A 13591-nucleotide genomic window follows, 5' to 3' on the forward strand; every position below is an offset into this window, starting at 1 on the left:
TTACTTCTTCTCTACATTTTCCTTCGATTTCGACGCAGCAGTCAAGCTGCTGCTTTGAGCAGAAGCAGCTGTAGACGACTTCCTACGTATTACTCCTGGTTCTTTACTTTCTACCTGAAACCAAAATGTAATAGTATGGTTCAATAAAAACTACATGTATGAGAAGGAATGAAATCATATCAACTGTAGAAAAATTGCAAATATTTAAGTCCACCAAAATATCCGAAGATCAGTATAAACCGCACAGTCGCGAAAGAAAAACCAGAAGTGATATCGATTATCATTAAACTTACGACTCATTAGTGGTACAAATGAAACATTTTTAAGAGAATGCTATAATTTTTACGTTCTTCCAGCTTACCTATTGAAAATATAGAATATTGAACTGCTGCACAAAATGTGCAAAATTTGGATTTCTATGGTTTCAATAGGTATTTGAGAGCGTGCTACAGCATAGCTGTGAATCATTCCAAATTATACTTTAGGCGACATTTTGAAATTGCTACGACATTCCAAAATTACTACGAAAATTTCGGAGACGCAAGTAACAACTGTCGATAAGATGGAAAAGATGGTTACCAACAAAGATATTCGAATGCGAAAACATAGTGAAGAGAGAAAGATGTGATATTTCAACATTCAATTGCACCACCACATTCTAGAGCAATCCCACCTTGATCGCTAGCATCTCTCTCAGCGACAACTGGTTTCAAAGCATCACCCCACCAATTTAGGGTGGTACGGGTTTCAGATGGGTTGTGCCTTTACGGAGTCGTAGATTGTGAGGAAGAGGGAGACTACGTTCATCTCTTCCTAATCGCCTTAAAAAACGGCCCTGAAAATGCGGCGCGTGCACAAGGCTGGCGTGCTCCAATACAACTCTTCGTAAAGAGCGCCACAAAATGCTCGAAGCCTCATCCTCCGTTTTCTACGGCAACTGGGAAGAGGTGAACGGAATCACCCTCTTCCCCACAGCCTACGACCTCGTATAGGCATAACCCACCTGAAACCCGTACCGCCACAGATTCGTGTGGTGATACCTTTAAAGGCATCACCCCACGAATCTGAGGTGGTACGGATTTCAGGTGGAGTATTCGTATACAGGATAGGAGACTACGGAGAGGGGGGTGATTCCGTCCATTTCTTCCTAATTACCATAAAAAACGGCCCGGAAGATACGGCTTCAGGCGTTTTGGCGCACTATTTTGCACAGGGAGTTCGACTGCAGCGCGCCAGCCTTGTGCGGCGCAGCATCTTGCGGGCCGTTTTTTACGGCAATTAGGAAGAATTGGACGGAATCACCCCCCTCTCCATAGTCTCCCATCCCGTATACGAATACTCCACCTGAAATCTGCACCACCTCAGATTCGTGGGGTGATGCCTTTAAGAGGCAATATGACGCAATAAGTGATCCTCATTACTCTTCATGAAATCACAACTAAGGAACATCCAAGTGATGTGTATGATTGGAGTATAACTTTATGAAATTTTAGCTTTATTAATTTTCTGGCCAATTTTACTCATATTCCTCCTTCTATTATGAAGCCTCTAGTCTCTTCAATTTCCTATCAATACTATAACGTCTTAATTTTTGCTATACTTTTCTTCGATTTCGATGCAGCAGACTCGATGCTACGGCCATCAAAGCGGCAGCTGTGGATGTATTTCCATGCCTTAATTTTCCTAGCTCTTTAATTTCCCTCCGAAATCAACATGTAATAGGTTGGTGCAAAAATAATGCGCATTTTTCGTTGCCTTATCTTCACCACAATTTTTTTTTCGACTAGACTTATCTTTAAGACTAGAAACTGTATTGGCTTTCATAGCGCATTTCGTTATGGTTAGTCAAATCACTTCAGCACTGATGTGATTTGAGCTCACCCCTCTAACACTATCGGCCTTCCTGTTTTGATCTACCCTTAAAGGCATCACCCCACGAATCTGAGGTGGTGCAGATTTCAGGTGGAGTATTCTTATAAGGGATAGTAGATTGTAGAGAGGAGGGTGATTCCGTCCATTTCTTCTTAATTGCTGTGAAAACAGCCCGGAAGATGCGTCGGCGCACAAGGCTGGCGCGCTTCAGTCGAAATTTTTGAAGAAAACAGTGCGCCAGAACGCCCAAAGCCGTATCTTCCGGGCCGTTTTTTACGGCAATTCACCTGAAATCCGTACCACCTCAGATTCGTGCAGTGATGCCTTTAAGAAGCGCACTTAGCAAGCAGGAAAAAATTCGCTCATCGTCATTGAAAGCTCAATCGAAATGGTTATGCTAGGAGTATGCCGTTTCACTGAATTGAGAGAGAAGCTCCGAAACTCTGTCCTACACCAGCGATCGAAGATTACATACGGCGCCGCCTTTCCCGAGGAAAGTAAAGGTTGGGTTCCACAAGATACAAAACGCCTTACAGGAAAACTGGTTACCCGACTGTAAGACTTCTTTACGAGGTCCTTTAAAACGAAGTTTTATGATTTTTGTGTCCCTCGCGGAAGGAGAAACCACTGGGCAACTCTTGTTTCCGGTTGAAGCAAATGGAGAAGTACTGGCGCCCGCTTGATCAAAGAAAATTCAATGAAAAAAGGTAGTCAAGGTGATCAAGTTGGCTTGCCTTCGGTTTCGATGTAGCAGACTCAAAACTGGGACTAGAAACATTTTATACGTAAATTCACTTCGAAAAAAAAAAACTCACAATTTCTCGTTTGAAAGCTCCAATTCGATTGTGTACTAGAAATAGAAAAATACATTGAATCAACACAACACCGCAGAGCTGAAATTCAAAATTAAATGAATTATCAGTGAGAATCGACAAGAAAAAATTATCCTTTTCACCACAAAAATAATTCCATAAAGAACGGCATTGTGTAAAAGCGTTGCGTCATGTGAAAACTCATGCGTATGTGGTGTGGACAGAAATTGTTTCGTTGAAAAAACTTCCACGGGTTCCTCAGCACTGGCTCCAATCGGAACTCCTGAAAGCAACTAGCAACTGCGTCAGCAAAAAATAACGCGAGACAGAACAATTTCAAAAATGATGAAAAGTATAGAAACAAATGATAAAAAGACACTGCTCCACATTTTACACACTAAGATCATGCAAAAATTTCTTCCCCGTAACGGTTATCCAGTGAGATAGTAACTGAACCAAGTATGCGATGTACTGTTCTCTAAGATTGCTTCAATTCTACACTTAAGACTCACTTGAGCTACAGTTTGGCGTTTCCTAGCAAAATCAAGTTCATATGCTGAGAGCAATCATTTTGATGCAACATTGGGCAGCATCAACACAGCAACTGCTGGAGGATGTCAGCTTAGTTTCAGTGTTGGACCTTAGTACAGAACTTCTAGAAGAGCTCTGGTCACAAGTGAAAAAGCTGAAACTTTACAAAGTGATATTGCGACCTCAATGACTGCATCTCAAATAATCCAGTTAGATAATTAGTTAGTACTGAGATATTGAGAGGTAAGGCAACCACAGTATGGCAATTATGGCATTGTAGCGCATCTGAACCACGGCGCAGAAAAAAAGTGCTGTGTTTGCTACCAACACTTAAAATATCACTCGTGGCTTCTGTGTTCTAATCCCTTGTGAATACAGAAAGTCTAAGTGATTCCCAAACTCTATTACTTGGAATCAAGTTCCGGGCAGGGCGGGTGTAACGCAGTCGGTAAGAGGTTGCGCTGCCTGCACGATCGATCGTAGGTTCGAATCCGCCCTAGTGCTCAGCAAGTCTTTCATCCCTCCGGGATCGATAAATTGGCACCAGACTTGTCCGGAAGGATAAAACACTGACTTGATATTTCGGCTAGCTTCACGTCATTATATAGGCCAGTTACACGTTCGTAAACCTCAAACGATTCTCAATCGAAGTGAACGTGGTGGCACATCCCATGTGGATTGATTAACGCCAGACACTTCATACTTTACCCTTTATCATTTGGAAATGGAAGACAAGAAGTATTCGAGTGCATTACAAAACAGAAGTCAGGATCCGTCTTGATCTCTAGACGTGAACTCTGGAATCATTGTTCTCTCGAACTAAAATCTTACTGAAAATGCGGTTAGATGCTCCTGTAAACTAAAATCACTCTCATATCAACCTCTATTCAGCCTAAGATATGTTCTACTGATTGAGCGCACGATGATCTAAAAGTACGTGCTCTTTCTTCTCCTGAAAAATACCAAATCACCTCGTCAGCAGTTCAGGGATGTACCGAAATGTTAAGGATCACTTTTAGAATAAGAATATTCAAATACCACAGCAGGTTTCTTTGAGGCAACTATCTAAGCGGCATCTGAGTTAAAATTCACTACCTAGTTTGTTCAACATCGATTCCAGTGCAATGCTGCAAGCCTTGGTGGTATTTATTGTTGCAACACATCGATTGGAGCAGTCCTTCAGATAGTTTTCGCAATATGTAACGTCTTCTTTCTTCAAGCAATCATTGTAATATGTAGCGCATACGTTCTGCGTATCTAGAATGTATGTTATCTGAGCAAAGAAGTCGATCAAAATACTTTCATCAGCTTCTAACGCACGGGATAGCTGACCACACTCTTCGTAAAAATGATCGACAATTCCTTTCTGGAGCCTTTCAGGATAAACGGGTTTGGAGCTAAGTTCTAAAAGCAATTGATTTCGGTCATTGAGAACTTTGATACCAAACGTTTTCCACTTCCATAAATAAGTTTAGGTCAAAACGGCCTGAAGTGTGATGCAGTTGCGTAGGGAGTCCGCAGAGCTCCATCAACGACGGTAAATCTAGCGCGTATTCGCATGCGTCTATGAATATTGAAGGACGACTTGGCATCGTACGCAAAATGACGAGTTTGCACTTGTCCAAGTATACCGTGTGGCGACACCGTAGAGCTGTCGAATTTGATAGAGACTGCGATACTCGGATATTTTTGTCCCAACTTCAAGACACATAGGAGCATTTTAACCTTGCTAATGAAGCTCTGGGGGCAGCGTCGGCGACTGCGCTCAATGTGGCGCAATATAGCTAGCGGCAGCGATCGGGGTGAAACCTTACCCTTACTTTGCAGTCAATTCGCAAAAAGGGAGGGTCTCCGCTCGATCATGACCGCTGACTTTACCAGCTGCAGCCAGTTACACGAAATTGCACCGGCTTTCAGGTCGTTTTGACACCACTATAACAATCAACGAAGCTGAATATAATATAATAATACATAATAAAGGGCTTATTCTGCCACGCGTGTGTGTGTGTGTGTGTGTGTGTGTGTGTGTGTGTGTGTGTGTGTGTGTGTGTGTGTGTGTGTGTGTGTGTGTGTGTGTGTGTGTGTGTGTGTGTGTGTGTGTGTGTGTGTGTATGTATGTGTGTGTGTGTGTATATATATATATATATATATATATACCCATTTTCCGTGTTCCTTTTCACCTCTACGACTTCGTTCTTCCGTTCTTCAGAAAGTGGAAACACGAATGCTAACTGCTGCTTAAATAGCAGCTAACTGTTTACATGATTTGATGTAAAATGCTATCTTTATCAGTACGATGATGTCGTTCACTTCAATTTATGTGAAGCGTCATTCTGTGATAACTGTTGGGGGAAACAAGAGGGAAACCTATACTTTGAGTAATGATTCCAAGTCGTGTCTACTTTAGATTGGTATCGAAGGAGTGCTTAAAGGTGAAGTTTGAATGTTCTCCAAATGTAAAACTGACGCGTTTACAAAGAAAACCATGGAAATTATGGAATCTTTAGCCTAAAGTTTCTTTAGGAAAAAGAAAAAAAAAGAAGAAAACGTTGTTAGAAAAACACGATTCTGATTTTACAGAAAATGTCAGTATTATTAGTTTATTTTCATTAATCAGTAATGGCGAGCGGAGCGAACACCACAGAAAGTCTGAAGTCCGGCTTTAGCCGGACGTTCAGACTGGTAGTATTATATAATGAGAAATCCCGTAAGCTCAATGGATTTCGTTGTTATTGTCTGAAAATTGTGTCTTTGGTTAAATGACAAATGACAATTGTCATCAGACCTACTGACTATTTCTGAACAAAATTAGCTAGCTAGCGTAGCTTGCGATTAACAGCATTTGTTTAGAAAATAGTCAATAGATCGGATACAGTTAACAAACAAACAAAAAAAAAAACTACCAGGCCGATTTGTGTATACTGTCGGTCCAAACATTCGTGCGATCGTGCAGCTTCTATATATTCTGTGCCCACAAATATCATCATTGTTAGTAATAAGTCTCTAGGAAAGTTAGTCATTATATGTGCAAATGCATATCCCTCTAAGACCAGCATATCACAAAACTGACGATGCTGGGGTCTTTGTGAGACAATATTGAGATCAGGTTATACGGGGTGCGGAAGAAGTATTGATAACTTCTTTCTTAATGTTTTTGTGCGTTTTTTTATGGTGTGGATGTTTTTGTGTATATTTGCCTTTTGTGGTCTAAACATTGTTCTATCAATAAGTATTTTTTGAGTTATAGGTAATAGTAGTTACTGGTAATTCAAAGCACAGTTCAATTGTCTCCATACCGGAGTGAAGCAAAGTCGATTGTCCGAACACTTGCACTTCCACATACAACGGTGTATCGATCAAACTTTTCGAAACTACTAGAGGCACAGTTGATTGTGCTCGTCTTCATACAGCTGTTACAACTGTGTATCTTTCTACCGGAATGAAGCAACGTCGATCGAAGCTGTTACGAGAAGAAACATCGTAAAGGTCCGAAAACGCATTCGAAGGAACCCACAGTGGTCAATGAGAAAGAAAGCTAAAGAAATCGGAATTGCTGAACGATCAGTTCGAAGTATTGACCATGAGAAGCTGCACATTAAGAGCTACAAAAAAACCGCTTCTTTAAAAGCTGCTCTGACCGGTGAATGGAACAATCTTGATGCGGTTGCTCCGACCCGCGGCGTACCGTAGATGCCTTCCCGCGCCGTCTCCGCGAGTATATCAAGGCAAAAGGAGACCGAATCAAAAATGAACTATAGAACACCAATTGCTACTTAGTTATTAATCGTATTCAATAAAAACTATTGTAATATTGTATCTATGACATTGTAGTAGAAGTTGATTTTACTATCAATACTTTCTCCGCACCGCGTAAATTACGACAACTACGTGGTCAGGCTCAACTCCCCTAATCGTCCTGAAAAAACTATGTGGGAACCGTCTTAGTTTGTATAATTCACTGGTTTTACTTGAATAGGCAGCTGAGAAGGCCTCATTGAATTCCTTCCCCATACTTGTGGAAGCGGCGCGTGTACAAGGGTTACCCGTTGCAAAGTACTTCGTATTAACTAAGGCCGTTTCCCACGCCATTTTTGAGGACAATGAGGTGAAGGTGAGTTTGGCCACGCTGCTACTCGTAATCTACATTCTGAACTCTAGTCCCACAGAAGACTCACGTCGTCAAGTCCGAGATATGCTGCCTTTAATACCATGAGAGCAATAAAAGAAACTAGCTGGGTCAAATTTCTGCACATAGGACAATACGAATTACCAATGCGTCGCATAGTTTCTAACTATTTTGCATAGAAGATGAGAAGCAAATAAGCACAACTAAGGACGAACCAATTGGAAAACTACTACCCGTTATGTCAATAGGACGTGCCCGTGAGGCGCACACAAAAGACGGAAAAAACAACGTCACGTATACTAAACTATTGCAAACACGGGAGGTCCTCAGTGTGTTAATGAAAGGACTTCAGTGAAGCCTCTATTTTTTAAATTGAGTTGTAGAAGAAGATTTCACTCACCTGCAAGCACAAACATAGTTGAACGTTACAAGGTTGATATCCTTTACGCGAACTATAACAATCTTTGTGGCGTGCACAGCAAAGATTCACCGATGCTGAAAACATCAATTGTAACGGTATTTTCGAGCTTAATTTGAGGTAGTGCAACGAAAATTAAGAATTAAAGGCAAAGTATCAGGAAACAATGGTTTACCGCCTCATTTGATGTAGAGGTGACTCTGGGCGTCGAACTGCGATGCACAGCGGAGGTACGTCCAGTGGCAGAGCCTTCCAAACTGAGAAGGACTCCGACGGCTTCAACATTCCGACGTCTCGGAATAGGAAGTCTAGCTAAGAGCAAACCACTGCCAAGATTCACCACCACCTTGTAAAATGACACAAGGTGGCTCCCTGATCCATATAAGGTGGCGACGACGTGTGGTGAAAGCTAAGCTCGCCACGGGAGAGCTACTTGTGGGAAAGCCTCCGCTTTCCATTTCAGCATCCACACTGCCTCAGCATTCCGCACACTGAGGACGCACGTCTCAGACGTTGGAACGGAATGGCAACCGGTGAAAGGCGATCCAATCCCAGGTTGTTTAGGACGTTTCGATTCTCGACCAGACCGACATGCACGACTCACCAAGGAGTCTGTCCCAGACTTTGTACTTACAACGTCAGTACAGTGCCCACAGACGTTGACCTACATGCCCTTCTCGGAGATGCAGTGCACATAAAATTCCACGTGATTCCTCTGCAAGACCAGGAGCAGAAGGCGCAACTTACGACAAATGAATGACGGCACACTCGTCACTTGCGGGGAGAAATTTTCGTCGCCAATGTAGGCGATGTTGGCTTTGTTGTGCACCCATCTGTCGTCTATTCTGTCGATTCTCACGAAATCCTGTCATTTCCTGTGATCCGTAACGAGAAGTCCTTTTACAAATTTGTTGTCAGAAACCTCAACGCAAAATAAGAAAAGGTCACAGAAGAGAAATGCAGGATCGGAAGATTTGGACTGGGTGTCCGGAATGAAAACGGCAATCGCCTCATCTGGCTGTTGTCCGCCATTCGCCTCTTTTATCGGAATCTTCTTTTCATGAAGAAAAACCATCATCGGTGGATATGCGAATCGCCCAATGGCACGACTAGAGCAGAGATCGACCGCATACTCACCAACCGGAAGTGGTGTCTTCTTAATGTCTCGGTAGTGCCATCTTTTTGTACTGGTTCTGGTCACCGTCTCCTTCGTGCGAAAATACGAGTTTGCCACACAATGGAAAAGAATATCTGCTACGTCTGGAACGAGGGAAGAAATAAGTAGTATACGACAATTGCATACTCGAGGATTCCCCGTCCCAAGATGACTGGTACATCGAGGAGGACACAAACGTGGACTACGACCCGCTGCTCAGTGGACAGCGAGCATGTGCTGAACGTGCCTCGAAGCCGCGCAGGAAAAACTTGGCTCAAATGTCGAAGACCACCAAGGAATTGCAGGAAAGAAGAAGGACTTTGAGGCTTGATCCGAATGCATCGTAGATGGGGCTGTTACTAGCAAACATTAGCTGCAAAAAGGCCTTGCAGGAAATCTTCTAAAATACACCCAAAAGAAGATTCTAGAACCAGCACAAAGAAGTACAATCCCAAAGAAGTGCCACAGCGATCTCCGCGAACAATAATATTCCGCCAACAGCCTTGCTGAGCAAAAACGGGATTCGCACCTCTTCTTGTCGCGTGAAGCAAATCTTCACGAATAGCTTCTACCTTTTCCGTTTCTGCTCCTCTGTCAAGATCGATCATCTCCACTGGTGAAGACCGACCACCGATTCTCCTTTCGAAACCGCCAGTCGCGATCAAGACCATGAAACCTGGCACAGCTCTAGACCTGATTTTATTGCACAACACCTTCTTCGGGTTGGTGCCCATCTGCTTCATGTGATGCTAGCGGCGTACATGACGTCCTATCTTCATTTTTAAAAAACGATCCGAGACCTCGGAAACCGTTCTTGACCATGACGATCGAAAGGAACTGCGAAACTACCGTCCGATAAACTTGCTGAGCGTGTTATACAAAGTGTTCACGAAGATCATCATCATGCGCACATCTAGCACTCTGAATGAAGTGCATCAAGAACAAATAGAATTCCGTCAGAAGTTCAGCTGGATGGACCACATGAATGACCGTCATGGGTCATAGAAGCACGCCGGGAATAATACCTTCTGCTTCTGCTATCTTTCGTCGACTATGAGAAAACGCTTCGGTAGCGTGGAAACAAATGCAATGGTGTCAGTGCTAGGCAATCAAGGTGTAGAAACGTCTCATGTGAGAACAATAGCCAATGCCAATGCATTAGCTACGATCGATGCACCACTACAATACAGCTTTTCCACCGTCCCCTCACCATACCCAGTAAAAAGGGGTACGACAAGCGGGGTGCGTGTAAAGCGGGTCCCGGCGGAATTTCCAGCATGCCCTGGTCATGCCTCGTCAGAGCAATTAGCGATGGTGTGAGTCCTAAAGAGATTCACTTTCGTTGGCACCTAAATAGCTGACTCTGCTTACCTACCGCTAATCATACGCTGCATCACCGGCTAGGATATAATTCACTATCTGTTGAATTGTTCTGGAGAATCAGACACAGTCACTGCAATTTTGTAACGTGGAGTGATCTCAATTTAGTAATCGTACCAGAAGCAAGAGAAATCCTCTGAAGTATGAGATGAGGATGTATCTAATAGCTTCAAAGTACGTGCATAGAAATTTTCGTTAAAGCGGAACATTCCAGCTCTCAAAAGTAACTCAACAGTAATGAGAATTATCGTTATCCTGTAACTCCCAAGCTTTTTTGTAGCCTACTTTATTTCTGGACAGAGGGACCTTCTGTATCTCTGACTTCTGGGAACTTACAGGAAGAAAAAGGGTTCAAATTTGGTAAGATTTCTAGACTTTCTGAAAGAAAAACTCACTCCCTTTCTTTATTAGAACACCACACAAATCCCATGTACTTCTGTCTAACCCTATTATTTTTTGACTTATTCGGTAATTTCGACAGTCTTCATGAACGACTGGAGCGTGACCTCGTCGAGGTATGTTCGCGTATCCGCCGGCATATCCACTGGGCACGTTATGCCTCGGAGACATTCGCGAAGAATCCGCCGGGACCCTCTTCACCGTTCCTCCGAAAAGTGATACTATACTGCCAAAGCTGTTCACGGTTGCATTACAATACACAATGAAATCACTTCCATGGGAATGAAAGGGCACATAGAACTTTCAAACCTTCGCTTTGGGGACTACATCGTTCTCCTTTCGAAAAGCATTTCATGAAGAACGTCTACTGCGAGAATTTAGCAACTTGAAGGCTCTTAAATTGTGGAAACGTCATGCGTATACCTCGGACGTTCATGAATATGGAGAACGACTTAAAGGAAGAAATTAATAGAAAGATGAGAGCAACATGGGCAGCATTCGAACCCGTCAGGGAAACTACAGATCAACTGACAGAAAAACATTTCCGTACCCATATGCTCGACTCTACAATTCTTCCAGCGTCTCTGTTATGGGCAGACACCGCAGTCACGTCTAGGAAGCTACTACCCCAGCCCTTGAAGGATGTCTTCTGAAGTCCAACCGGTGCACGCAGCATAGAGCCGGTCTCCCCTACTTGAGAGAATCTCACGTTTTCGCGACCCAGCGGATATATATATATATATATCTAATATACATTTCTCGAAAGCTAAGCAGAGAATGGCTGGTCACACTATGAGAAAAATCGACGATAGATGGACTAACAGAACGCTAGAGTGGATCCCAAGATATGCTAAACGCCCTCGAGGGAAGCCGCCAACGAGACTGGGCGACGTGTTCGGATAGACTAGCTGAGAGCTCTGCTTGATACGGTACAAGGACCTCGTCAACGCCACTCACGAAAGTTGCGATTATCTTGGAATAGGATGGCGAGGGAACGAAATGACTGAAAAAGATGATGGACCCCTCACGTTCAGTGAAGACGGGCCATCTAAGTATCAAAGCAAGTAAGTGTCACAAAACCGACGTAGTTGAAACCTCTGGGGAAATACAGAGCTGTTAGTGATGATTACAAGTGTGAGCATGTCCCCGTTCATTTCTCCCTAATCATCATGAAAAATGGTGTTAGAAACGGCGTTTGTTAATACGAAGTACGATGAGAGTGCGCCACCCTTTTCCACGCGCCGCATCCACGTACGAGTGGTCGAAGATCAATAATGTTGAGAGATTAAGAGTTTGTGGAGAACGAGTATGAGCATGTTCCCGTTCAATTTCCCTTAATCGTCCTGAAAAAGGTGTGGAAAAGGACGGTTGTTTCTATAACGGCACCGTATCTACGAACGAGCGGTGAAGTATCAGTGAGTACTCCTCAGCATATAATCGAGTAAAACCAATGAATAGGCCGCTGAAGGAACGGGAACATGTACAAGAGTTGTGCGTTCTAATATACTACGTAGAAATCAGGGCATTTCTCGCACTGTTTTCAGGAGGATGACGGAAAATTGCGCGAGGTCACGCACATATTCATAATCTATACCCCAAACTTTACATTTCTCCACAGGTTTCCCAATTACGTCAGTTTCGTGATATGCTGCGTTTAAAAAGTGAAGAATGTCTGCGAGGTGGAAAGCACTTGTGTCTGTGGTGATTCGAAATCATCCAAAGCTCCATTTTCGAAGCATTTCTAACCTTTAAAGACTACCCATTCAAAAAAGGGGAAAGAGGATAGGCTACTGTGAGAACATCATCTGCCTCATTTTATTACAGTGAGCAAAAAATTCAGATTTGAAACGTCTAGAAGACGAAAAGAAAAGGAATAAGTGGTGCTGCTATCAATTGAGGAGCAAAGTTTAATTGGTGGGGAGGGGAAGGGACCCACAGAATTGCTGTAATTGAACAGTACTTTTGAGCGCAAAAGCGTTCGTTGAGCACAAATACGATTCTTAAGTGACAAATGGCTTCCTATTTGAGAAGGCGATAGTTCATCAATCGACAACTCATTCATGGAAGTGGATGGTTGAGTCAGTGAGAGCCCTAAAATCTAAGCATTAATCTTAGAGGATCTATGACACGTTCGCTAAAGCTACCAAGAGACGAAAGGAAGATAGAGCTGGAACTCCTACTGCTTTAACTTCACCAAACTTTCCAAACAAGGTTACTGGTAGTAAGTAGCCAAAATGTATCATGTAGATGCAGCTCTAATACAGTTCAACTAGAGGACACTTAACTGCCCCTGTCCAAAAACAACCAGAAATAACAAAAAAAAAAAAGACAACGTTGTGATCAGAGACGTACTGATCGTATAAAACATATAGGACCTAAGAGTAGAATGTAGCACATAGGTTGTTAATTAGTATTCGATCTCAAATAAAGCTGCTCGCCTGCGTAGTTTTGGCAGCTTTCAGCAAAAAGATCAAACGTATCTTTTGCTTGCTCTCGATTGAATCCACATGACCACTCCTTCGAAGTGATCTGGACGGCAAAGAGAATTTTTGTTGTAACCGAAACAACAAATGCGCTGGATGCCAACTGAAATCGTAAATAAAGACAGCAAACCACAATGAAAAAGCTCGATTCATGAAAAGTTCCAGAATTCTACTTTTCTCCCAAAGAACCACTGTCCTAACGTTCAAAAAAAGGTTTAAAACACCCACTAGCTTTGTAATCATGGATGATGTGGAGTCGCTCAGCTCCCAAATACTGTAAAGATGGGAATGAACCTCCAGAGCAACGGCAGAATAGTAGAAACACGACAACATCAACAGGTTACGATTGCCGCAGTATTTCTGACTTCTATTTGCGGAATACAGCAAAGCAGCAAGTATGTTCATTCAAAGGGG

At 42.9% G+C, this 13591-nt stretch overlaps 1 protein-coding gene across 3 annotated transcripts; it reads right to left on the minus strand.

The window, feature by feature from the left end:
• RB195_017159 (uncharacterized protein) lies at positions 1 to 13510 on the minus strand (the record flags this gene model as incomplete). Of its 3 annotated transcripts, XM_064184030.1 has the most annotated exons (10): positions 1 to 114; positions 2688 to 2765; positions 2828 to 2967; positions 4311 to 4472; positions 4536 to 4619; positions 6119 to 6218; positions 7742 to 7836; positions 8507 to 8624; positions 8682 to 9019; positions 9445 to 9586. In XM_064184030.1, the coding sequence occupies 10 exons, from the start codon at positions 9584 to 9586 to the stop codon at positions 1 to 3; spliced, it is 1371 nt and encodes a 456-aa protein (XP_064039912.1). The 3 variants fall into 3 exon arrangements, with proteins under 3 accessions (XP_064039912.1, XP_064039911.1, XP_064039913.1); XM_064184032.1 differs by lacking the exons at positions 8507 to 8624; positions 8682 to 9019; positions 9445 to 9586 and adding exons at positions 13133 to 13280; positions 13406 to 13510; XM_064184031.1 differs by lacking the exons at positions 1 to 114; positions 2688 to 2765; positions 2828 to 2967; ... (5 more) ...; positions 8682 to 9019; positions 9445 to 9586 and adding exons at positions 13035 to 13069; positions 13133 to 13280; positions 13406 to 13510.
• Positions 13511 to 13591: the final 81 nt, after the last annotated feature.

Source organism: Necator americanus, chromosome II (assembly GCF_031761385.1).
Source record: "Necator americanus strain Aroian chromosome II, whole genome shotgun sequence".
Lineage (NCBI taxonomy): Eukaryota > Metazoa > Nematoda > Chromadorea > Rhabditida > Ancylostomatidae > Necator > Necator americanus.